Source organism: Rana temporaria, chromosome 4 (assembly GCF_905171775.1).
Source record: "Rana temporaria chromosome 4, aRanTem1.1, whole genome shotgun sequence".
In the NCBI taxonomy this organism is placed as follows: Eukaryota; Metazoa; Chordata; class Amphibia; order Anura; family Ranidae; genus Rana; species Rana temporaria.
In genome coordinates, this window is record NC_053492.1 from 265,282,585 (window position 1) to 265,310,399 (window position 27,815).

A 27,815-nucleotide genomic window follows, 5' to 3' on the forward strand; every position below is an offset into this window, starting at 1 on the left:
TTTACAGTCGCTGGTTTTGATGGCTTGGCTATTGAAAGCCAGGTACTGAGGCCTAGAGGTCTGTCTGGATAAGTGATCCCTACTATGTTGAAGGCGAAGAAGTCGACTTCTAGCAAGAAATAACATTGTGCGTGGAAAGTGTACATCTCCTTGGTGTGAGTTGATTTGGCAGTCATCCTCTCTCATTTTCTATAGCTTGGATCTTGGCTTTTCTTTAACAGGGCATTTAATCAGAAATTGGCCTTGAATACCATCAAGGGCCAGGTGTCTGCCTTGGCAATCTTCTTTCAGCGACCCCTAGCCATGTATTCTTTAGTTCATTCCTTGATTCAAGGAGTCCGGCACATTGCTCCACTTGTACGGTCTCTTTTTTTTGTTTCAATATTTTTTATTGAATATTTTTCCAGGGATAACAAGGAAAATAGGGAGGAATGACATACACAGGGGAAATGACATACACATCTTCCATGGAGCTTACGTGACAGAAAACAGAAGAGAACAGTAGTCACGAATCAAAAATCAAAACAGTGTAACAGAACTTTTTAGAATCCTCATAAACATTTGGGCCATATGGACCAACAGGCATCAAACTGTTTGCATTTCATATTGTTGATAGCTATAAGTCTTTCAAATGTGTAATTCCTATGGGTCCCTGCAACTATGTCCGACACGTTTATAGCCTTATTGGATTTCCAATGTCGTAGAATCATGGTACGCGTTTCTAACAGTATGTGGGTGACAACTGGTCTCATGTTGCATGGGTATCTGTCGATATCCATGTGAAGGAGGGCTAAAGCCGGATCAGGTGATGATATCACCCCCGTCAAAGTCGAAATGAGTCGGAAGACTTGGTTCCAAAGGCCTTTTATAGTAGGACAGTGCCACAGCATGTGTAGGAGATTACCTGTGTGTCCACACGCTCTCCAGCAGCTGGGTGACGCTCCCGGGAAGAATGTGGCTATTCTTAGTGGGGTGTAATGCCACCTGTTAGCTATTTTGATTGTCAATTCCCAGTGTTTAACACAATGAGAGGCTTTGTGAATAGCCTTAAAGGCATGTGTCCATTGCTCTGTCGAGAAAGTGGTATCTAGGTCCACCTCCCATTTTGTCATTGCTGCTGTTTTGGAGAACACTAACTTGTCTTGAAACATATTATAGAAGAACGATATGCCTTTGGTATCTGTTTTGGCTGTAGAGTAAAACTTCCAGACTGTGCTCGGAAGAGTAATAGATGGTGGTGGCAATGTTTGTAGATAGTGTGTGATTCTGAAACAGTTGAACCGTGCGTTATTGTGTAGGTGGTATTGTGTCATGAGTTGGTCAGCCGACTGCAGTGTGTCACCCACGTACAGGTCTGATATACTCGCGATACCCTGTGTAGTCAGGCTTTTGACAGTCAACATTGGTATTTTAGCTTCCAGCAGCTGCAGGGGCAGTGCATAGTCAATGTCATGTACGTCCTGTCGTTTGCTTTCTACGAGGAATCTCCAGGCCTTCAATGACGTCCGTATTGTGGGGGGTTGCTTGGTCAGGTCCCAAGGCGCCCATCTGTCGCTTAGTAGTAGTAGTTTTAGGTCCTTAGTCGGTGACATGGCTTTTTCCATCCTTGCCCATAAAGGATTGCTAGAGTCATGGAACCAGTGTTTGATTTGGTCTAAACGTGTCGCCCATAAGTAGTCATGAATGTCCGCTAGGCCCGCCCCACCTACTCTCTTGTGTGACAGCAAATTGTTTCGTGAGCATCTAGCCTTTTTCCCGTTCCATACATACTTCCAGCTGAGCTGTGCTAAGTTCTTGAGATATAGGTGAGGTATGTGGATCGGTATTGTGCGGAACACAAAGTATTTGCGGCAAAATTAGCATTTTATAGGCAGAAATCCTGCCCAGCCAAGATACTTCTCTTTTAGACATATGCCGCAGCTGAGCTTCCAGTTTGTTCACCAGCGGGGACATGTTGGCTCTGGCAAGTGCAGAGTCCTTATTCGTAAGCGTTATACCCAAATATGTGAGTCTACCCTGACTCCAGGTGTATGGCAATTGGCGTTGTAGATTAAGTTTTGTGCTGGGTTGTGCACGCCCATGTCCAAAATCAGTGATTTGTTGAAGTTAACCTTATAATATGATATCTCCCCAAAGGACGTGAGGACATTATGGGCTTCCTTCAGGGACGTAGATGGGTTAGATAGTAGCAGTATGACATCGTCCGCAAAGAGATTGATGGTGTGCATATCAGATCCAAACTGGAAGCCCGTAATTGCTGGGTTCGACCTGATGGCTTCAGCTAAGGGTTCAATCATCAGGTTGAATATGGTCGGAGACAGGGGGCACCCCTGTCTCGTTCCATTCGTAATGGGAAATGGCCTAGAAAGAAATCCTGAGGAATACACAGTATCAGAGGGACATGAGTAGAGAGCCAGTATAGCTCTTAAGATGGAACCCTGGAACCCAAATTTGTTCAAAACCATTTCCATATAGGTCCAGTGGACCCGGTCAAACGCCTTCTCTGTGTCAATAGATAACAGCAGAGAAGGCGTTTGAGTTTTTTCAGCATGGTGTATCACATTAATAATGCGCCTTGTGGCGTCGGAAGTTTGTCTCCCCCTCACAAAGCCCATCTGGTCGCTTCGGACAAGTAGTGGAATGATATGTGTTAGCCTCGAGGCTAGAAGTTTGGCGTATATTTTGACATCGGTGTTTAGGAGGGAAATGGGGCAAAAATTGGCTGGGGTGTCAGGGACTTTACCTGGCTTTGGCAGTGTCACTATATGAGCCCTTAGCATTTCTTGGGGAAGGGATGCACAGCCTGCAGCCGCATTGAAGAGTGCTGACATATGGGGCGCTAGGATCTCTTGGAATGTCTTAAAGTACTCGTTTGAGAACCCGTCAGGGCCCGTGGATTTCCCAAGAGGGAGGGAGTGTATAACTCTTTCCACCTCCAGTGCCGTAATTGGTGAGTTAAGTTCCTCAAGCTGTTGCGTGGACAGTGATGGGAGGTTTATTTGCCGCAGGAACGTTTGTATTTTGTCAACGCTAGGCTGGGAGGTGGTAGCGTCATCACGTAGGTTGTATAGAGAACTATAATAGTCCGCAAATTGGTCGGCTATCTCCTGAGGGTTAGTGATTTTATTTGGAGAGGTTGGGCTTGTTAAGTAAGCTATTTTAGATTTTGTGCGTGCAGCTTTGAGTCTATTCGCCAGGTACTTACCTGCCCTATTGGCATTGGAATAATAATTGAGCCGCAGCCGCCATAAATGTCTATCGTATTGTTGTGCCAGGAGCTCCCTAATTTGTTCTCTGAGGGACTGTAGTTTAGTGGTCAGGGAAGCCGAGGGAGACTGTTTGTTTTGGGATTCAGTGTTGCGTAGGTCCGTGAGGACAGTTTGGAGCTGTTGGGAATGTTTTCTCTTCTCAATTGCTCCAACCTGTATGAGGATGCCCCTCACAAAAGCCTTGTGCGCATTCCACACTATGCAGGAATTCCTCACAGAGCCAGAATTAATCAAAAAATAGTTTGTCAAGTGCTCTGAGATGGACTTCCGATAGTGCTGGTTTTGGAGGATTTTGGGGTTGCAGCGCCAGATGGGTAGGGAGGAGGAGACTCCCTTCTCTGCAATAGACATTGAAATGGCAGCGTGGTCTGACCACGTGATATCATGGATTGTGACCGTTTCCACGTTCTGTAGTAACCACTTGTCCGTTAGGAACATGTCTATGCGGGAGTACGAGCCATGCCTATTGGAAAAAAAAGTGTAATCACGTTCGTTCGTGTGATGGCACCTCCATGCATCAAACAAATCCTCGGAGTGAATTATTGGTTGGAGGGCCAACGCGCCTTTCGTCTTGCCTGAGGAGGTGTCGATTAGTGGATCAGGGGTGCAGTTGAAGTCCCCGCAGACCAGGAGGTTTCCATATCTTACGGAGTTCGCTTTCTTTAGGACTTTCCTGATAAAACGCAATTGGTGCGAGTTCGGGGCATATAATGTGATGATCGTGTATGGCCTGGAATTGATGTCACCGGACACAATCACGTACCTGCCCCCCTCATCTATAATCACATCTTTGGGTTGGAAGGCAAGTGAGTTTCTAACTGCCAGTAGTACTCCGCCACTTTTGTTTTTGGGGTTGAGGGCCAGGTAAACATTTGGGAAGTCTCTGTGTGAACAGGATGGAAATTTGTCCAATTGAAAGTGGGTTTCCTGGACGCAAAGGATGTCCGCTCCCACCTTGCAGGCCTCTTTCCACATGGAGAACCGCTTAGCCGGGTGATTTAGGCCCCTAGCGTTAAGTGAAAGGATTTTAATTGTCATTGCGATGGTTAGGTTTTATTGTGAGTGGTGGCAGTGCGCCTGTGCTTTCAGTTCCCTCAAGGCGTGCCGTATGAGCGGCCGATTTGAGCGGCGGGGTGCACTGTTTCCCATATCTATCGGCATCGGTATCATTGGGGATCCGGAAGAGTCTGTGTATGTCATGTGAACAAGAAAGGAGAACAAAAATGAACAAAACAAAAATGATCATCTGGTTGATAGTAAAAGATGGATCCATCAAACGATCCTAGAGCAGTCGTAGCTGCTATTGAGCTAACGAGGGGTAAAAGAGAGTCAGTAACATCTCACCTCCGGAGATATTTGTGTATGGACGTAATTCAAACTTGTACGCTTCTACCGGTCTTCTTCTTGGGAGCCCGCTTGTGCGACACTACCTGCCAGTCATCTTGAATCCGTTGGGGATTCGCTGTGGTGGAGGGCGGGGAGGAGTGGTCGGGAAGTATCCCCCATTGACGTAGGGCTGCTATGCCGTCTTCTAATTTGGAGACAGAGATGGTGCTGCCATTGTGAGTGATTGTGAGCGTAGCAGGGTATTTCCACTTATGGAGGATATTGTGGTTCCTCAGTGCTTTGGTGACAGACAGCAAATTGCGGCGACGTTGCAGCGTGTGTCTGGACAGGTCAGGCAATAATCTAAGGTTGGCGTATTGCTGAGGCATTCCCCCAGGTTTGCGGGATATCTACAGCATCTGGTCTTTGATGTGGTAGAAGTGTACCCTTAATAGCACATCACTGGGGGTGTCGTCAGATAGGATTCACAGGGTCCCTAAGCCATCATTTCTATCGACTAGGAGGTCCTGAGTCGTTGCTTCTGGTAACAAAGTGGAGAACAGGGTCTGGGCGAACTGTAGGAGTTGGGTGGGGGGAACGGATTCAGGAATACCCCTGAGTTTGAGGTTGTTCCTCCTAGATCTGTCCTCAAGGTCCGCCATTTTGTTTTTAAGCCATTCAATATCTGCCTTTTGATCCGAGTGTGCCTCCACCATTGTGTTGTATGAGGAGGTGTACTCCATCTTTTGTTCCACCTGCATGACCCTACTGCCCAAAGCGTGTACCTCCCTCTGACATTCGTTTAGCCCCCTGTAGAGGTCGGATTGTAAGGAGGAACTCAGGGACAGCAGCATGTCCTTCAGCATCGTGTCTGATATTGGTCTGTCAGCCGTGGGGAAGTCAGCTATGGGGTCTCCCCCCGTGTTCCTGAGTGCCCGTGGTGACATGAGAGGGATCGCTTACCTCCATCCCTGTTTCGATCCGAGGTCTGGGCGGGGAGTCCCTCCGCTGCTTGGTTTTGACCGGGCTCCTGGTAGTAGGGCTATCTGTCCCCGAGGATGAGCCGCTGAGCGGTAAAGTCGGGCGGGAGCCGTCGGGTGGAGAGCCGCGGCTGGCGCGGTGTGCTTCAGTCCCGATGTCCTGTGCCTTGTCACTGACGCCGGCGCCATTTTGTGATAGTCCGCGCGCTGTGAGGGAGAAGAAGCTATCCAGCTTCTGCGGCTGCAACGGCTTCTTGCGGTTTCTCCCCATCGCCGTGTCGTTCAGCGGGGATTCGTGAGCCAGACTGCGGCGTGTGAGCTCGGGTGTCTCCGATGTGCGCTCATGGTGGCTGAATATCTCCGGCAGGCTAACGGAGCTCCCAGGCTACACGTCCATCTTGGAGTCCGGTCGCCACGCCCCCGTCTTGTACGGTCTCTTTTGATGCCATGGGATTTGAACTTGGTACTCTCAGTTCTCCAATAACCTCCATTCAAGAATATTTGGGAGATACCCTTACCCATGTTGTCCCAGTGGGTGGCATTCTTGGTGGCTTTTACATCTGCCCGTAGGGTGTCGGAGTTGGCGGCATTATTTTGTCGTACTCCCTATTTAGTTGTCCACAGAAACGAGGTGGTTCTTCGTCCCTGTCCAACGTTTCTACCTAAAGTGGTCTTGGACTTCCATTTGAATGAGGACATTGTGTTGGGGAATTGACTCTTCCTGGAGTAGTTGCGCTTTCTTACACGGCAAATTGCATGTGAATAAAAACATTTATAGGAAAGGATAAAAACTGTTGGCAAGCTAATTTTTAGCCAAAAAAGATGGGAGTTGTGGCGCTACAAAGCAGTAACACATTAGTGGAAAAGTCCACTGTACAGGTTGTAAGTCCTTGTTGCAATGAAGAAATAAAAATGAATGGGAGATGCAAATAAATGAATAAATAAAACCTGGGGATGATGAGTGGTGAGGAGGGGAACGGAGGGAGGGCACTGTTCTATGATAAGCTGATCGACCCAACCGCTGTTCCGGGGCAAGCCTTCCAAAAGCAGGGGAGACCAGAACAAAGACTCCAACATGTACAAAAAAGAAGAGAACAGAGGGCGCCTCCTGGTTAAGCGTTATAAATCTTTAATAATACATAGATGACGGTGTAGACTTGCATATAAAATAGTAGAATCCAGTGTAGAGATTCGATTGGTAGGTCCTGAGGGGGATGTGACGTCTAGCCAAGCTATTTGTTAGGCCGATCGTGCTCCCGGGTAGACCTCCTATGTCGGACCGTCCATGTAGCAAGTAGAACCAGCTGGTACGGAGGACTAGTTGGAAACGAGGCCCGGAGCGCAGCGTGAGCCGCGGTGACCTCACTGTAGTGCTGGCAGTGACTACAGTGACGTCACCGCGGCTCACGCTGCTCTCCGGGCCTCGTTTCCAACTAGTCCTCCGTACCAGCTGGTTCTACTTGCTACATGGACGGTCCGACATAGGAGGTCTACCCGGGAGCACGATCGGCTTAACAACTAGCTCGGCTAGATGTCACATCCCCCTCAGGACCTACCAATCGAATCTCTACACTGTATTCTACTATTTTATATGTAAGTCTACACTTTCATCTATGTATTATTAAAGCTTTATAACGCTTAACCAGGAGGCGCCCTCTGTTCTCTTAATTTTTAGCCAAGGTGGTATCTTTATCTCTATGGGTCGCTCTGTTTTTTGATTGAAGGGCTGTGATTTACAGCCTGACTTCCCCTTCTGTATGCTGTGGGAGAGGCAAATTGGCAAAACCTAATATTATAATAATTGGACCGGTGGAAACACTAAGCAGAGTTTTTTTTTTTTGCAGGTATTGCATTAGTAGGTTGCTTGTAAGCTTGTATAGCGAAATATATAGCAGTGATTTCTTTTATAAATTGGAAACAAAATGTGTTGCTTTAACAATAAGGTGGAAGAATTGGCCCCCTCATGCAGGGATTAGCCACTGAGCTGCTTAGAGCTCTTGTTATCCTTCCTTAATAAAGCCTTATTAGCTCAGTAATTGAGTATCATGTAGTGGGCAGGATATAACAATTTATGGCAACCATAAGCCACAAACATTGTGCCTTCTAAGCAAAAAGCCACTATTTTGATTTATGATGAGCAAATGTGTTTTCTCCCCCAACACTTGGTTTGTAGACTAAAGACAATGGGACTTTACTGAAATGACTGCATCTTGGTCTACTCTACAGGAACTGGGATGCCAGATTTTCTGTGCTTCTGGTAGAATCCAGATATACGGCTCATTCACCCTAAAAAGCCTGCGGGTACTAACTGCCATGTTGCTTCATGTGTCACTTGGAAGCATATGGGGATAAACTCTTATAACAATCCTTAAAAATTTGTATTTACTGCAAAGTATAAATGTATTCATTTAATTTATTTTAAGGAGTGTGTATGTTACAAATACATTCTTCGTTATAAATAAATAAAAATATATTTTTTGTTTTGGCTTTATCAGGACTTTGTTAATTTATGTCCATGTAATGACTGTCTGTTAAATTTCCAGTGGGATATTCGGACTGGAGAAATTGTCCAAGAGTATGACAGGCATCTGGGAGCTGTCAACACCATTACGTTTGTGGATGAGAGCAGACGCTTTGTAAGCACCTCTGATGATAAAAGCTTGAGAGTTTGGGAATGGTAAGTCTCATGGTGAAATATTTCTGTAATCCAGATATGGTATACAAATGATTGCATAGTTTTATCAGTGCAGTTTTTTATATTTTAGTTTTTTTTTTATTATTATTATCATTGAGACTTTCACCTATTTTTCTATCAAAAAAAACATATGCTTTTCTTCAGCATGCGGTCCTTATTCGTCATTCTCACAAATTAGATTTTGCTTGTTTCTTTGCCATTCCAGTGTTGAGTGCATTTGCATCTGTAATTACACTTGGAACAGCTTGAGCTCATTTTCAGAGTTGGATTCGGTTCCTTCGGCAATTACATTTTGTCAGTTTTGCTTCCAATAACATGAGGCAGTTTTCAATACTGCAATATTTTAAGCATTTTCTTTGAATGACATGCCGGACAACATGCTGGATCATACAATATATAAAACCTATGAGTTTCATATACCCCTTTTGACTATTTCATTATTTATTTTTTAGGGATATCCCTGTGGATTTCAAATACATAGCAGAGCCAAGTATGCACTCAATGCCAGCTGTTACACTTTCTCCTAATGGTAAGTATAATGCAAGGTGAAGTGGACAGATTCTGGGGAAGTGACACATTGGTAAACCCCAAGTTATGTCTGGTACACTGACTTGTCCCCTACCTTTATTACTTTGATTTTTTTTTTTTTATATAATAATAGAACTGCCGGCTGTTATATTATGTGCAGGCTAAAATACCAGGTTGCTCTGAAAACTTTGGCAATTGTTTTGAAAAAGCTTTATTGCCCCCTTTCCAGGCATTCATATAGTCCAGTGAGGCAGCCCATCATTGTAGTGGGCCATTAGGAATATGAGGGGGTGAGAAGAAATGGGCTAACTCTAGCAGTACCTAGAAGTGTCAGATTGTCAACTAGCCCAGCAAAGGTATGCCTAGGAAGCAGTTAAAGCTGCAGGTGCCTGTAGTCGCTGAGAACATAAGAGATAAACAGTTAAAAGAAAAGATCTGTTACTGATTTAAAGTGTGACCTTACCATATGAAATCCAAAGAGCTGTCAGTGCATGTAAAGGGGGCATTAGAAGCTTGAGAACCAAGCAAACCCATCAATGAGAGAGAAGCAAAAATAAATTAACAGTTAAAATGTTCTGTTTTTTATTGGAGTGCAGAGGGGTTTTATTTTTTAACAGCGGTCTGTGGTAAGATTCACCCACTGTATGTGTCATGGTGACCATTGTTCTGAAAATAGAATGATGGGAAATCCAATATATTTTGGCACCAGAACTGAAATAGAAGGGCGAACTTTTAATGGGTATCTCTCTTCCGATGGCAACATTTGGGTTTGCGCTGCCACAGCGCATGAATGCATGCACATGTAATGCTATGATCGTATGAGCCGCTTGAGTATTGCCTAGACAGTCTTCACTTCTCTGGCAGTCAGGCACAAAGTATTTTCTGCAGCCAGGTCTCAATGTAGTCAAATACCAGTCTAGGTGTGTTTTTGTAGATTTAGTTTGTAGGAACTTGGATAGGGTAGGGGATTTTTAGTAGGATACTTCAGAGCAAAGCTTTGCACAACTTGAGGACTCTAGCTGATCTAGAATTTAGTAGGTCAAGTCCCCTGCCTGAAGCAGATGGCACACTTCTCCTGTGTAGCAGCGCAGGAATTAAGAGCATGAGCAAAATCTTTCTTGTAGTGAAGGACAGATAGACAAAGCTCTTTGAATCACTATCCAGTGATCTCTTTAGTTTGGACCATTGGCTGGCTGTACTAGCACAAAGGGGTAGCCCAAAAAAAATGAGCAGTCCTAACTAATGAGTTGCAGCATTCTGTTAGGCAGAATGCTGAAGATAGATTTGCCTCTAGCCCCACCGTTAGGCGGAAGAGTTCTGCAGTCTAGTGTAAGTTTTTTGATTTGCAGATCTTTTATTTTCTAATTGTTGCATTGCTTCTTAATAGATGGTTATGGATTGTTTGTCTTACTGTATTGTTCAAATTAATTTACAGGTAAATGGCTGGCATGTCAATCAATGGACAACCAAATTTTAATATTTGGTGCACAAAATAGGTTCAGGCTGAATAAAAAGAAGATTTTCAAGGGTCATATGGTTGCAGGCTATGCCTGTCAAGTAGACTTTTCACCAGACATGAGGTACGGTAATTGTTTTTTTTTTTTGTATCTGGTTGTGTCTCTGCAGGTCTGTCTTGAATTGTATACTAATATTTGTTTTACAATCCAACAATAATTAAGAATCAGTGTGTTAAAATTTAAACAAATAACAATAATACAATTTAATACATCTTATGCATTATGTAGTATGTCATGATTTGTGCATGCCTGTCCTTTGTGTATTTACCAAATAGAACTTGGCTATAGGAAATAGCCGCCTTTGGCGGCCCATTCTCTGGTGGGTACCTTTTTGTGCAAGGGGTTTGGTCATAAACTTCCCCCCTCTTGACCCACCCCTTCCCCCATGGGTTTTGACTCTGGTGCTCTCGGTTATTCAGGAACCTTCCTTTTGAAAACATCGGAGAGATTCCTCTCGACACTAGCTCAGAAGGTGGCCTTTTTGGTGTACATTACTTCTGTCAGAAGGCTTTCTGAGTTGGCGGCCTTGTCTTGCAAGTCACCATACTTGATCCTCCATAAGGATAAGGCGGTGGTGCGCAGACGACCTTCCTTTTTTTTGGACTCGCCATTAAATCATTTTCTCTGTCGTCCATGGACGGACACAGCACCCATCCCTCCTTTTTATGTTTGTACTGCTTGTTACAAACTGAGGCTGCATGCTGCAGGGAGGAGGGTTACGTCCGGAGGGACCAGCCCCTGGGCGGGGCTGTTCAACTCTGTTAAAGTAACATGTTTCTGCCTAGTCCTCTCCTGTGAACAGGAACATAACTCACTTGTCAAGATTTAAGGAGCTGTGTCCGTCCATGGACGGCAGAGAAGGATTTTACAGCGAGTACAAAAAAATCCTATTTTTTTTTCTCTCAGCAAACTGGATTTTTAATTGGGACCTAAAGCATTTATAAACTTGGTCCTATCTTATATAAGGTATAAAGTGCTTGTAAAGGCAGAATGTTTTTTTTCTCTTAATGCATTAAGATAAAAAAAAAATCTGTGTGCCACAGCCCCCCTTGATACCTGAGCCCCATCTCTATTTAGCGATGTGCACGAGTGCCTCGGCTTTCCCGAACACTCCTTCCTGATTGGCTGAGACACAGCAAAGGGAACCATTGGCTCCTACTGCTCTCAGTCAGCCATTTGGGGGGAGTGGGGGCGGGGCCGAGCCGCAGCTCCATGTCAGAATAGACAAACGGAGCTGCTGCTTGCTCTGGGGGCACTTGACAGGAGGGAGGGGCCAGGAGCACTGGCAAGAGACAGAGAAGAGGAGGATCTGGGCTGCTCTGTGCAAAACCACTACACAGAGCAGGCGAGTATAAAATGTTTATTTCTCTTTCGTCCATGGATGGACACAGCTTCCTTATACTCTTGACTGTAGGGTTATGTTCTGTCTATTAGGAGAGGACTAGGCAGACATGTTGATGGTTAAAACATGTACAATTTAGCAAAGCTGAAACGGCCTCGCCCAGGGGGCGGTCCCTCTGGTCATAACCCCTCTCACTGCACTGAGCAGCTCCATTTTTTTTTCTTCTGCCTAGTAGAGAAGGACCTGGCTCCCCTTGGGCGCATGGTCCTGAAGAAATTTTATTTTTAAAGATTTTATTTTTTACTTATTTTTTTGATCCTGAGATCTTCTATCAACTGCCGGCTGGGTGACGGGCTGGATAATATAGATCCTTGTAGTCCCCCCGTCCCCCCCCCCCCCAGTCCGGCCATCGAGCGGCCACGACATACCCCATTGCTCCAGGGGTGGCCGATGAGCTTTGTGCTCCTGGGCTCACATATGACCAGGCTGCTAAGCTGTCTGTCACAGTGCACTCCGTACTGCTCGGAAGTGTGTCTGTCAGGAACGTGCCAGCAGTCCTCGCAGGGACGGGTAAGTACTTTTCCTCCTGTCTTGGCAGGATGGAACAGCTGGGCTTTCCTGGGGGGGGGGGGGCGATTAGGGCGTCTCATGTCCTCCCTTTCCTCTCCTCCCATTAATTTCCTCCTCCACCATACATGGGCCTGCGGTGACTGACCTGGGGTGTACCTGAGGGGTTGTTTTTCTTATCCTGGCTGAGGGCTGCGGGGTGTTCTGAGCCCGCTCTCTGTGTGGGTGGTCTGCCATGGGGAGGGTCCTCAGCTCGCTGCTGCTATTGAAATGCGGCTGACGGACATTTTCTTGTAGCCGCGCTGTAATGCTGGTAGTTACAGGGGGCGGCCATTTCTAGAAGCTTGCGCTCTTTTTCCTGAGGTGGCCAGTGGCCACCTTGGTGTGGTTTTAAACTTGTTTTGGCCTTTCATCCATTTTTCACCTGGACTGCAATTCATACCTATGGGCTTGTGAATGTAAATAGTCTGTGTCCAGAGCCATCCATGCACAGGTTATCGCTCCATGAGCAAGTGAGCAGCCTCAAATAGCTGAGGGGAGCTGTCAGCCTCCAATTGCTTTCATTGGGACTTCACATCTGCTGCTAATTGCAAGGAACCCCACTGGTTCTCCCACATCTAATCACAAACTGCCCCATTTACAAGTGTGAATGGGTCCTTAAACTGATGTAACTAGAATCGGTATTGATCATTGTTTTTCTTGGACGTCATCAGTTCAGTCACATTTTTCGCTATGTGAAAGGATCCAAAAATTAAAAAAATGGCCACTTTGCATTATTAGAAGTACATACTGTTTTTCAAAATTTCTGGTAATGGTAATTTGAGTTGCTGATTGTAATATATCATTGATATCCCTAACCATGTATTTGTATTTATTACTTTTAGTTATGTGGTTTCCGGTGATGCTGATGGAAAGCTGAACATCTGGGATTGGAAGACCACTAAACTGTACAGCAGATTGAAAGCTCATGATAAAGTGTGCATAGGTGCAGTATGGCACCCACATGAGACATCTAAAGTTATCACATGTGGATGGGATGGCCTCATCAAACTTTGGGACTAACAGCTCAGCATCATATGTTGATTGGACCACGTGCTTATGTGTAAAGACCTTTATCTTCTGATGGAGCTTGCACCCAGGGAATGGTTGATCAGACTACTTTACAATTGAAAGGGATGTGATGAACAGGAATTGCACTTGTGCCGGATCATTGCCTTTCTTCCCTGGTGTAGACATTACTTCTTCTCATTCAGTATGAAAACCTTGCTATTTATATTCCCGGATTTTCTTGTCTCAAACAGTATTGATGTATTTCCTTATTTTATTTCCTTGAGCCAGAAGATTTTCAGAAAATCTGATTTTAGAAAACGAAATTTAGAACATGGATATATACACTTTTGGCTGTGATCACCAGGGTGGGTGTCCTTTATGATGGTTTTGGTAAAAACCAGGAAAAGAGGTACAAAGCATATACAGCCCCCAAACTGAAACAAAGATGAGACTCCAAGCAAAGAGAAAACATTACACATCGATTCTTCTCCATTTTCACTTCTCGCCTGGCTGGGACAACAATTGTGCTGCTGTGTAGAGAACTGTTCTATGTGTTGATATTTTTACATCGTTGCCATTTTATACCAAACTAGAATAGTGGTGAAAAAACTGTGTATACATCTAATTATTCTGCTCAGGCAAGAAAGACTTCAGTGTTTCAGCTGATATTTTTAGACCTGTATCTGATACAACAATATGACTGCATGTATATTTATACTCAAAGATCGTCTCTAAATATTTGTGCATTACTGAAGATACCTGTACAGAAACTTTTTTTTTTTTTTTGTATGTCAAAATAAATTTTAATTGTGTCTTTTTACATTGCTTTAGTCTGTGCTTGGTGATTTTTATTAGGGCACAGACGTTGTATAATTTTGTTTTCTTTTGTTGTTGTCATACACCGGGAGATGGCTAAAAAGGTATAATATGTAAGATATTTTTTTAAATAAAGTGAATGGAAGAATAAAAACATGGGTGCTTCTATTAATAAACTGTTTAATCACTTCAATACCAGCCCCGCCCCCCAACACTGTACCCAAACCTACATTTTTATCATTTTGTTTCCACAAATAGAGCTTTATTTTGGTGGTATTTTTATCACCTCTGTGGTTTTTATTTTTTTGCTAAACAAAATTTTTCTTTGAAGAAAAAAAATAGTTTTTGTTCCAAAATTTTGTAAATAAGTATGTTTTTATCCTTAAAGTGGAGGTTCACCCTTTAAAACATTTTTTGACATCACACGTAGTCACACCATCCTACCGACAGAATGCCGGTGTGTTTTTTTTTTTTTTTCTCAGCACATACCTCTTAATCCCGAGTCTCACCCCCCTGGCAATCCCGCGGGAGTGGGCGTTCCCAAGCACTGCCTGTGATTGACAGGCTTCCGAACGGCGCATAATGCGCGTCACAGGTTGCCGACAGAACCCGAACGTCGGTGCGTGTAGAGCCGCACCGACGTTCGGGTTTTTTCGGCAACCTGTGACGCGCAGTATGCGCCGTTCGGAAGCCTGTCAATCACGGGCAGTGCTTGGCAACGCCCACTCCCGCGGGATTGCCGTCAGGTGAAAATCGGGATTAAGAGGTATGTGCTGAGAAAAAAAAAAAAACAACGGCATTCTGTCGGTAGGATGGCGCGACTACGTGTGATGTCAAAAAAATGTTTTAAAGGGTGAACCTCCACTTTAAGTGACGGGCACTGATGGGGTGGCACTGATGGGCACTTATTGCTATTTTTGGGCACAGATTTTTTTTTTTTTTTTTTTTTTTTTTTAGGCACAGATTTTTTTTTTTTTTTAGGCACAGATTTTTTTTTTTTTTTTTTAGGCACAGATTTTTTTTTTTAGGCACAGATTGGCATACCTGGTGGTCATCTTTGGGGGGGGTCTGCGCTGATAATCAGCTAGACCCCCCTGTCAGGAGAGCAGCTGATCAGCTCTCCTGTACTCGCGTATGTCAGATGTGAGTAAAAGGCGATACACGGCTCTTCCTGTTTACACCGTGATTAACTGTGATTGGACACAGCTGATCATGTGGTAAAGAGTCTTCATCAGACTTTACAGAGAACAGTGTTGCGGTGTGTCAGACTGACATGCCACACCACTGATCGCCGCGCTGCGTGCCCTGGCTGTTATCCTGAAAGAGGTCATATGATGTCCAGTCAGGATAATGGAACCACCACCCGGCCATCATTTTGCTATAGGCTGGGCGGGAAGTGGTTAAGGACTAATTTGCACCAGATGCAGTCAAATGCATATGCAAGAAACCTGTGTTTTTAGTAAGCCTAATGCTGGCCATACACTCCACGAAAAATTGTCCGAACGAACTTTCGAAAAACTAAAGTTCGTTCGTGAGCGCAAACGATAGTGCCATCATGTAATGACCGATAAATCGTTCAGTGGACATAAAAAAAAAAAATGGTTAGTTTTTTTTTACATATACCTAGTGCAGAAAGTTCGGACGGGAAACACATTAACCTTCCGATTTATCGTTCGTTCGGCAGAAAATTTACAAACTTGTCTTTCGTTTTTTTGGCTCAAAAACGTCCAAACGATTATCGATTTGGTGCCCATTAACTGGCCGAAAAACACAAGATCTTTCTTAACGACCGAATGTCGGCCGAATTTTCATATAGTGTATGGCCAGCATAAGTTTACACCATTGTGGTACTTTTCAAGTACATTTAAAAAAAGTGTACAGCATGCAAATGGTCCACAAACTATTATAAATGCATAAATCGGGGGTAAATAATGAATTTAAAATTCATTGAGGCCTGACCAGTAAATCTATCTTCCACCAGAGGTCCAAACTTTTATTATTTTTTTTCAGCTCCCTCTTTCTATATCATGATCCTTTAAAGCGGTTGTATAGTCATTTTTGGAACTTTTACCCACAAGTAGGCCTATAACAAGGTTTACGGTTTAGGAGATATTCCTCTTGCAATGAGCCGCTGACTGCAGCGGCGCATGCGCACAGGGGATTCTCGGCTGAAGGCCCGGCAGACACTTGCCGGAAAGAAGTCTTCCGTGCATGCGCGGCAGTGGCGACATCGTGGCTCCAGCCACTAACGGCGCTGGAGCCGCGTAACCCGAAAGACACGCTGAGGCAACATGTCAGCTACCTCGGAGTGGACCAGGTAAGTATTTCATAATGAGCTAGTATGAAAAATAAATATATTTTTTATAGGACTATACAACCGCTTTAATTCAGTGATACCCCCCCCCCACGTCAGTCCCCCACTTCACATCCGTTTCCCATTCACAATCATGTTCTTGGGGCCCCCTGCACATCACCCCCCCCCCCCCCCCCATTACAATAGTATACTGAACCCCTGTTCACATCACACACACACCCTTTATTCACAGCAGTCCTCAACCCACTCTAAATCATGACCCCCCACCCCACAGTACTGTCCTCTTTCCCCTTCACATCCATCTCTAACAGTACATCACCCCCCCCCCCCCCAGCAGGACTGCCCCCTTTACATCTCCTCCTACAGCACTTCCCACCCCCTTCTCGCATAACAACCCCCCACAATAGTATGCTCTGCCCTCTTCACATAACCCCCCCCCCCCCACAGCACTGCCCCTCTTCACATTTTACCCTCCTGAGCACTGCCCTCCCTTAGTAGTTTCCCCTGCCCCTTCACTCTCCTACTTTAGACAGAGCAGAGAGTGGGAGGAATGTCGTTTCTCGACCGAGTATGGGACTCGTAGCATTGAATGGCGTGCGGGAGCTGCTGGGATAAACTTTTTGGATTAAACAGCAGGTGATTGGCTGCTAGGACCACCCTGCAGCCAATCGTCTGCTGGTTAACCACAGCTGCTCCTGTATTCTTTTCAATGCTATGCGTCCCACAATCGGTCCAGAAATGTTTTGCTTCCCAGAGTGAAGGTGGGCAGAGGACACTACTCTGGCTGTGTGTGGGGGGGGAATGATGTCAAGGGGGGGGCAGTGATGGCGACTAGGGGAAAGAGACGGCTCCTAAATGGCATGACTGCGGGTCCGGACCCAGATAACGGTCCACCATTTGGTGATGCCTGGCATATCATTATACAGTATTTATATAGCACTAAACAGTTTAGGCAGCGATTTACAATAAAAAGGGAGACGGTACAATTGCATTACAATACAGAATGAATAGGAGGGCATATATTGTTTTTCTTTTCTTTCTTATGAAAGATACCAGATCATTAAATCCTTTTTTCAAATGTCTGCTACATGACTTTAAAGTATAACTAAAGGCTTACCTTGTTGGGACAGCTACGTACACGAGCTACTGCGCAATCGCTTTACAATCTGTAAGTGCACTACTTTTATTAAACTGCAAAGAGACAATATCACACTGTGTGGGGTCTTTTTGTTTATTTATATATATATATATATATATATATATATACACATACATATACATGCATGCTCTGGCTCTGCGCCCTCCTCACCTGTGAACCTCCTGTTGTATACTATCTAAGGCTGCAGGGGAGAGAAGTTTGGATTTCTTTTTAGTGGATCCAAGATCCAAGCAAGCGCTTTGACCTCCGAGTTTTTTTGGAAGCCTTCATTGCGTTTTGTGGTGACTGGTATTACACTGTCAAGTGTTTGATCATCATTTCCAATGCACCTTTCCTTCATGAGACTCTTCTGATGAAACTCTGCTGCATATGAATTTTTTCTGTTTGTATAATATTTTTCACTGCACTTTTGTTATATTCTAACATTTAGGTTTACACTGTTGATATTTAAATGATTGCACTTTATAATTAACTTGGTTGTCTTTGCACATATCGCATGCTTTGTGCTATTTGCATGAATTGCACTTTATTGTTCCTAATGCACTTTATTTAAATATTACCTCTGTGCATGATATCTGGGTTATAGTGCACAGCTGCTGGTTGCTTTACTACTTGAAGCGCAGATATATTTTTCACAGTTTTTATTGCTGTTTGCTCCCCCTGTTCAGAAGGTGGTTATGGTATGGTATCATATGAAGGCATCCTGTGATCACGCTCTGTGATCAGTGTCTGCTGATCAGATTGAGGTAGAGTTGATCGGCAGCTCTTTACCACGTGATCAGCTTGTTGGACCTTTTGAGAAGAAATAATATCTTTTAATTTTTATACATCATGAGCCCCTTGAGAGAGGTGAAAAAACAGGCCATGATTACTTCAACTTTTAACCACTTCAGCCCTGGAAGATTTGGCTGCTTAATGACTAGGCAATTTTTTGCAATTCGGCACTGCGATGCTGTACCCAAACAAAATTGACTTCTTTTTTTTTTTTGTTTCCACAAAAGCTTTCTTTTGGTTGTATTTGATCATCTCTGCGGTTTTTATTTTTTGCCCTATAAACAAAAAAGCGACTATTTTGAGAACTTTTTGCTATAATAAATAGCCGAACCACGCACTCAATTTATATCGCACAAGACAAGTGAGGCCGGACCCAGACAGGAACCAGCCAAAAAGATCAAAGAAAAAGAAAAGGCATTAGCTCCTACTCTCCCAGCGGGAACAGCACCTAATTAACTGTTTTAGCCTGCCCACAGGCTGCTTCTGCCATGCCCCCACTCCTTAAGTGATAGTGGATGGGATATGTGCTGTTGGCAGGTCGGCTGATTGTCATAAAGAGACTCCACCCCCGCTCTCTAAGCCTGGGATACAGCAAGGAATAGTGGTCATTCGCCAGCTTATATACATTGGAAAAAAAAAAAAAGTATTTCCAATTAAGTTTTTATGTATAAAAACATTGTGCCTTTCTTAAACTGTGTGGCATGATTTACAATGTAAGGGTTCACACCCACTTTAAGGCCTTTTTTATTACATTATATGACGTATTTAGTTAAAGTCATCCTAGCTGAAAAAACTGGTGCACAAACATTCTGTTCCTGTAAAATTATTATTACTAGAATACTTGTTCGTCTCACAAGACAAATTAGATCTTGTTTCTGGTAACAACTTGACTTGTTTTCACATGTGATTAAAAAAAGTAACCCTTATATGTACTATAGATGCAATATTGGTGTAGTGGCTGCATTTTTTTTTTTCCCCAGCCTAAGCACATTTTTAGCGACTACAATAGATGCCGATTTCCTGAAATGCAGTATCAGATGAACTGGAAGCAAAAACAATGTTATTTTTCTTGTGTTGGCTATATATTCAGTTACCTCCATGTAATGGAGATTAACAAAAGCAAACATTTTTTAAAGTCCAGCCTGTGTGACAACCTGGCACCCTCCATAGATACAGTGGAGTGAGCTTAGCCACTGGGTGAAAATACAGGCAGTCCCCGGGTTACAAGCAAGCAGGGCTGGTGCAAAGATTTTTGCTCCCCTAGGCGAAATTTAATTTTGCGGCCCCCATTGACTCCACCCCCTTTGTCCTAACCATTTGACAAGAGGCAGTGCTATACAGGAAGCATCGGCTTCCTCTAAAGCTGGCTCCAGTGCTGCGATGCGCCTCTAATTACACCAGCAGCTGCCTGGGACCGAGTTAGTTGCATGCTGCAGCCTGCAGATGCGGAGGGAAACCAGTGTCTGTGCGCCCCTAGGCAGCAGTGCGCCCTAATTGGCTCCCTAGTTTTCCTAGTGGTAGCACCGGCCCTGCAAACAAGGGACTGTAGGTTTGTTCTTAAGTTGAATCTGTTTGTAAGTTGGAACAGGTACATTTTGTAAGTGTAGCTCCAGATAAAAAAATATATTCTTAAGCTTTTTGGATAACATAGGGAAAGGTTATCACCCCCTGTAATTTGTTTTGTTGTCTGTGCCCCTGTTCAGAAGATTTCACCTTGCTTTCTGTCCCAATGACAATTGGAGTTTGAAAATTTTGGCTTATTAGGGAAAGAAGGATTGGTGATAAAGCATCAGTGGAGACACCTTTTTCCCATAATTACGCTTAAGCCCTGTACACACGATCGGATATCTGACGGAATCTAATCCGATGGATTTTTTTCATCGGATATCCGATGAAGCTGACTTTCATCAGTCTTGACTACACACCATCAGTCAAAAATCCGACCGTGTCCAAACGCGGGTACGTAAAACACTACGACGTGCTGAGAAAAATGAAGTTCAATGCTTCCGAGAATGCGTCGACTTGATTCTGAGCATGCCTGGATTTTTGACCGATGGACTTCCACACAGACTATCGTTTTTTTCTATCAATTTTTTTATCCATAGGAAAATTTTAAAACATGTTCTATTTTTTTTCACTGATGAAAAACAAACCGATGGAGCCCACACACGATCGATTTGTCCGATGAAAGCGGTACAGGGCTATACAGGAGAGAATTTCTCTTCCTAGGGATAGATTTCCTCTCACTTTCTGTTGTCGGCTTCAGTCAGGTGTTTGTAAGTAGGGGACCACCTGTAAAGGGGGAAAAAAGCATGAAAAGAAAGCTAATGCAGATAAGTTGCAAGATATTACATTTTAGTTTCTTTTGGTATAAATATGCTTTAAGTGTTTATCTGCAAGTTGTACATTGTTTTTCATTCATTGGTGCTCAGACACATTTATATCACCTCCCATTGTAGAGCAACCTGTTTTTACCCTGAGGATGGCAGGGCTCTTTAGATATCATCTGGCGAGAGGATGTGGACAAGTACTGAATTCCACAAGCCACCTGCACACAGTGTATCTGTGCATGCTGTTACTTGTTTTACGTAGACATCTATGACACATGCCCTTTTTGGAACCTTTAATCTAATACCTTAGAGAAAGCGACCATTTATGTGTCATGTGCCAGTTATGACATTTGCTGCTTACAGCATTTATAGCAGACTGCAAACATAAAGCAGAGAATAATTAAGTGTCTGAGACAGACTTTCTCAGTGGCACGAGTTGAGACAGAACTTGTATAAGTTAGTCCTCCTTAATTTCTCCCAAAAAAAGTCTACCTTTTTGATTTGATGATTTGATTTCCATTTTAAGACCTTTTAAAAGGTATAATTTGCATGTTTAAAATTTAAAGTGTTTTTTTTTTTAATCTCCAATAAGGTAATACTGTGGGTTAACATGTTTAAGATTAGGTCATTCTTTTCATAAATATATCTAGAACCTTGTTATTAACCGGTTCCCGACCGGCTCATGCAGATATACTGAGCGGGATTATGGCTCTCCTGGACGAAATCCCGTATACAGTATATACAGCTCCCGCTGCATGGTGGGGAACCCGATGTGCCTGGGCTTCGTGTGCAGGAGCGGAAGCACAGGGATTTGTGTGTGTAAACATGGCGTCTTCCAGCTCATCCCCACCTCCTCCTAGGCATCCAATAGGATTGCCTGTCATTTCAGTCAATCGGGTGACCAGTGTCAAAACAGGCTATCTGATTGGCAGGGAGGAGGATCAGTGTTACAACATCGAATCAATATTCGCTGCTGTAACACACCTGAAAAGGCTCGGAGTGCACTCTCTGCGACCCGACCCAACCCCATATTGAAGCCGATTGGAGCCTCTGGCTCTTATCGGTGCTTAAAAAAAAACAGCCTCCCTCATTGGAATCCATGCGCCGATGTCCTGAAAGGAGTCCAGACACATGGATAGGGGGGGCGGCACCCATGCGCCCTCAATGGACGGGAGCCCCAGTCAAAGCTTAATTGAACAAGCTGAAGTTAGAAGCTAATTGGCTACCATGCACATCTTCACCAGATTTTGCACTTACCAGTTTTGGTAAATCAACTCCTAAGTTATCGATGATTGCAGACGAGTCATTTGTTGTAAACTGGGGAGCTTTCTGCTTTGATTTATTGCATCCAACATTTCCAAGAGGATACTGTGCTGTTTATATTGGCAGGTTTTTATTCCATTTCCTAAAACCTCAGAGCAGTGTGCAGCATTTCAGAGCATTGGGCTGGAACTGTTATAATTTATATGGAAAGGTTTTTATACTTCTGTTCATACTACAGCTTTGATGTGGTTACAACAGCTGGTAAAGTAAAAGAACATCTGCCGACTGCAAATCCTGTGCTTGGACTAGACAATTCAGCCTGGGCCCTAGGCTATGCAGTTTTAATTAGCGAACACAAGTAAATATATATATATATTTTTTAAAGATATATTGAGACCTTCTTGTTTGCTTGTTATTAGATGTGTTCTGTTTAGTTGGACCAACAACATGCATATCTTACATGTTGTTTTTGAGAAGGGAGAAACATGGGGCTGGTTTATGGAAAGAGGAGGGAAAGTGTCTTTAAAAACTGCAAATGCTTCCTAGTTTTCTTACACATGCAATTGAAAGGTTCAATCTTGTGCTGTGGTCATCACAGTAGCTCATCTTTTTACTTTTTATTTTAAATTGTAGAACTTATGTATTCTAGGATATTAGCCATTTGAACCAAAATATCAAAGTCAACCCATTAGTGTTACAAATGCTTCTCACCATCACAACACTTGGAGGATTATGAGCTAGTAAATGACTAGTATGTGTATAAAGTATCCAATTGGATGAAGAGAAAATTCTGGACAGCCACCCTCAAAATCAATGCCTTGAAAAAAATAATCCCAAAAAATACAAGCCCCAGCAAACAGCGGAATACAGGAGCTGACACGTTTCACACTTTCAAAAGTGCTTATTCATAGCTATGATTGAATAAGCGCGTTTGAAAGTGTGAAATGCGTCAGCTCCTGTATTCCGCTGTTTGCTGTGGCTTGTATTTTTTGGATTATTACCTCTTTTTTAATAAAGGCATTGATTTTGAGTAATACAAAAATAAAAACTGCGCCAATAGAACAAACCAGCAACAGGGTGCCAGTACTTAATAGAGAAGAACAAAGTCTCTGAGCCCCAAAGATAATAACATAATAGGGGTATAAATAATAAAAAGTCCCAAGTTGTGTGTAGGGGATCGAGGCAGACCCCGCAAACAGGATAAAACAGCACCACCGTGAGAATGACTTCTTGTGATGAAACCACCACCTAATGGAAAGCCACTTGCCACAACCAAGAGGCTCAAAAGCCTATAGGAAACTCCATCCACGGACTGAGGCACCAGACCAGCAGGGACTCCAAAGGACAGATATCCAGATATGATCACTTCCTCATAGATACATAGGTCCTCTCTCTCGGTGCCCGGCTCTCCCACACCTCGGCTCTCAGTATCCGGGTGTAAATTCCGGTCCACACAAGTACAGCTCAGCAATAGGCCGGCTGCACTACGTTATGCCAACGAAAAGAGGCCGGCCTTCCCACCTAGCCACGTCGTTCCCTCCAGCCAATGAAAATTGATTTTGAGTGCGGCTGTCCAGAATTTTCTCTTCATCCAATTGCCTAAGGTTAGCCTGTACCTGCTGTTCCTATTTGGAGGAGAGCTACATATCCAGACACCCTTCCTAGAGGGGCATCCCTCCTCCCTTTGCATAAAGTATCCACACAGGCCCAAGCTCTTTCTGTGTAGATGAAAGCAGCCACACACTTAAATGGTCACTTTTCTTTCGTGGGGGGGGGGGGGGCAAGAAAAAAAATATATACATATATGGCATATACAATTTGCAACTCAAGTGATATTGTAATTGAATGTTATTAAAAATTACCTTTCCAATCTGCAGCTCTGTCATTTTCTGTAAAATGCAATGCAATTTGACTACCTGGAGATGTTCTGTATACAGAATGTGTACAGAACGTCCCCCAGAAACATTATTTCCTGTTTGTGTGATTGTCTCACTGATTTTCCCATAAGTCTGCACTAAGATACAAGTTAGATATCGGGCATTCCCTGCAACAAAAATGTAATTTTTGGTGAGATACTCCCAATAGGAAATTATGTCTAAAGGGATTCAAGGAGTGGGCTGTGAAGGGGATTGGGATACAAGGAGGGGGCTGTGAAGGGGATTGGGATACAAGGAGGGGGCTGTGAAGGGGACAGACATACAAGGATGGAGGAGTGTAAAGGGAACTGGGGTGCAATACAGGGGGGCTGCAAAGGGGACTGGGATGCAATACAGGGGGGCTGCGAAGGGGACTGGGATGCAATACAGGGGGGCTGTGAAGGGGACTGGAATACAAAAAAGTGGGCTGTGAAATAGACCGGGGTACAAGGAGGGGGATGTAAAGGGGACTGGCGTGCAAGTATTAGAAGCTGTGAAGGGGATTAGGATACAAGGCGGGGGGCTGGGTGCAAGTAAGGGGGCTATAAAGGGACTGAGATGCAATGAGGGGGGTTGTGGAATAAACTGGGATACAAGGAAGAGGGGCTGGGATGCAAGGAAAGGGGGCTGTGAATGGAACTGGGATACAAGGAATGGGGATGTGAAGGGGAGTGGGATGCAAGGAAGGGAGCGGGGAAGGGGACTGGGATGTAAGGAAGGGAGCTGTGAAGGCGACTGAGATATAAGGAAGGGGGCTGTGAAGGGGACTGGAATGCAAGGAAGGGGGTTGTGAAGGGGACTGGGATGCAAGGAAGAGTGCTGTGAAAAGGACTGGGGTACAAGGGGAGGGACTTAAAGTGGACTTGAATACAAGTAAGGGGGCTGTGAAGAGGTCTGAGGTGCTAAGAAAGGGGACAGTGAATGGGACTTGGGTACAAGGAGGGGGGCTGTGATGTGAAGGAGTGACAGAGGACACTGTTTTGAAAGGGAGGGGGGACCCTGATGTAAAGTGGGAAAGGTCTGTGATGTAAAGCGAGGGCTGTGATGTGAAGGGGACAGAGGGCATTGATGTAAAGGGGGGAGGGGCTGTATTGTAAAGGGGGATGTGATGTAAATGGAGCTGTGATGTAAATGGAGGGACTTGGATGCAAAGGGTTCTGTAATGTAAAGCGGGCACTGTATTGTAAAGAGGTGCTGTGATGTAAAGGGTTGCATCTTATGTAAAGGTGGGCTGGAATGTAAAAAGGGGGTTCTGTGTTTTTGAGCAATGTTATCCTGCGCTGTTTGAATATTTTGTAACAAGTGGTCAGTCAAATCTGGTGAGTGAGTTATATCACTGGTATGCATCTTGAAGGGTGTAAAGAATAGGCACTTTACCATACTGAAGACCTGCTATCACATGTCTCACTTTGTGGAAGATGTTTGTTTACACACTGCATGGTTTAAGGGGCTTATGATAATATTATATTCTTGCACAATTTATTTATCTATTTTTTCACTGTATTGTTTGTTGGATGAAGTAATGTTGTATTGATTTAATTTGTCTTTATTTGATTTAATGCACTCCTTTTGGTTGTATATACTATGGTCTAAATGATCAGTTTTGATACTTTTAATTTTAAGTAGCACTTTATGTTGTATATAAAAGACACATAACACGGTACTTCTGTTTGACAGCACACTTCTCCACAGCCAGGGACAGCACCTCCCATTATCTGACGTTCTTACTGTTCCGCTTTGCACTAACCCATTACACATACTGCACACTGCCATACCCTTGGGGCTCCTTTTCTGCTGATATTGGCCCCCCTCATGCCCTATAATATAGTTTTCTGCGCATTTTGCATCTAAACAATTTGCTCACCACTGTTTGTAATATTCCCACCTTTACTGGTTCTTAAATGGACACACTTCTTCTAGTCAAAAAATAAGATACATATTATCTCAAAATATCCAAAAATAAGATACACTTTGGGGGTTATTTACAAAAGGCAAATCCGCTTTGCACTACAAGTGCAAACTGCACTTGAAATTGCACTGAAAGTGAACTTGGACGTGCAGTCGCTGTAGATCCGAGGGGGACATGCAAGGAAAATAAATAGCATTTTAGCTTGCACATGATTGGATAATAAAATCAGCAGATCTTCCCCTCATTTCATATCTACCCCTCAGATTTACAGCAACTGCACTTCCAAGTGCATTTTCAGTGTAGTTTACACTTGTAGTGCAAAGTGGATTTTCCTTTCGTAAATAACCCCCTTTATATCTTTTAAGAATCTGTTTTACAAAGCAGCATTTGCAACAGAGTATACGTGTGGCCATTTAACAAATTTAGGGGCTGTGTATTGTGACATTGGGGGTTGTTCGCTCTTGTGGTAGATGCATTTTCGTGCAGTGAGTCAACACCAAACAGGCATATAACGTTAAGGGCCTGGTAGCCCACGTTTATTAAAGGAGAAAAAAAAAAAAAAAGTCCATTCAGGAATCCCACGCAGGGGTTTAAACGATGATCAGAAACAACTGAAAAATACTAGCCCACCTGGCTATTCTTTGACAGCACTGCTGCCATAAGAACTGGTCCCTTAAACCAGCAGCTCCTCCAGACCCCCAGTCTTGGTTGCACACGGCTTTGAAGCCCTTCAACACCCACAGCGTCTGTCCGCCCACAGCATCTGTCCGCCCACAGCATCTGTCCGCCCACAGCATCTGTCCGCCCACAGCGTCTGTCCGCCCACAGCATCTGTCCGCACACAGCGTCTGTCCACACACAGCGTCTGTCCGCACACAGTGTCTATCCACACACAGCGTCTGTCTCAACACAGAGACACCAGCAGCCACTGCTGCACACACTTCCTCCACTTCTGCTCTCCCCAGCCCTTCATTATATGAGCTGTGTGCACCTGGGCACACAGCTTGCAGGCTGTCTCTAAAACCCAGACACAGCGTTGGAGATCCCGTCCCACCCATATCTCTGAGGAATCTCCAAGCCACAGAGCCCCTTGTAGAGATAAATAAATCTGAGAAAACTGCCAGAGCAGTTCCCTGTTTTAAAATGTAAGCTCTACACTCAGCCGATATGCAGACTCTGTGTCCACTTCAATATCATTTTCATTGGGACAGAGCCTCGCTCTGCCACAGTATGTTACAAATACATTCCCTGTTAAGGAAAAAAAAATCCTATTATTTGTGTTGGATTTATCAGAACTCAGTTCATCTATGTCGATATAATGGATGTCTGTTACATTTCAGTTGGATATTCAGACTGGGGAAATTCGCCAAGAGTATGACAGGCATCTGGGAGCTGTCAACACCATTCTTTTATTGGATGAGAACAGGCACTTTGTAAGTACCTCTGATGATAAGTGCTTCAGAGTTTGGGAGTAGCAAGTCTCATAGTTAAATCACTTCTGCAATCCAAACTTTGGAGACTGTATACTGTACATACAATTGCTGAGTATATCAGTGCTATTAGTTCTTATCATTAAGAAATCCACCTATTTTTTTCTATCAAAACATATGTTCTCTTCAGTAGATGGTCCTTATGCTTCATTTTCACAAACTTGATTTTGTTTCTTTTCCTTTCCAGCATTGTGTATATTTGCATCTGTAATTACATTTGAACAGCTTGAGCTCATTTTGAGTTGGATTCCTTTGCTTCCAATAACATGAGTGTATTTGCAATACTGTAATATTTGAATCATTTTTATTCACGGTTAGCTACAGTGATTGCCTATATCTCGGTAAGTTTTTTTCCTCAGAGCCACTTATGACCTGCTACCATACCCCAGAACCTGAAACAAGCAGAGGGAAGATTCTGCTTGTTCTCTCTCTATGAGCCTCACCTCGCCTCACCTCACCTCACAAGAGGAGGTTTGGGGCTGCTTTGGGTCTATTTATTTTTTATTGGTAGACTTATATTTTAAATGTCTTTAACTGAAAATCTATGAGCCTCACCTCACCTCACCTTAC

The 27,815-nt window shown here is 43.9% G+C and overlaps 1 protein-coding gene across 1 annotated transcript in view; it reads left to right on the forward strand.

The window, feature by feature from the left end:
- The window catches only part of CDC40 (cell division cycle 40), an 80,859-nt gene extending 66,617 nt beyond the window's left edge, over positions 1-14,242 (forward strand). The window contains exons 12-15 of the mRNA XM_040350235.1: positions 8,119-8,252; positions 8,723-8,799; positions 10,234-10,378; positions 13,109-14,242. Of these exons, the coding sequence (XP_040206169.1) occupies positions 8,119-8,252; positions 8,723-8,799; positions 10,234-10,378; positions 13,109-13,286 (534 nt within the window). The 3' untranslated portion in view covers positions 13,287-14,242. The remainder of the gene's footprint in view (positions 1-8,118; positions 8,253-8,722; positions 8,800-10,233; positions 10,379-13,108) is intronic.
- Positions 14,243-27,815: the final 13,573 nt, after the last annotated feature.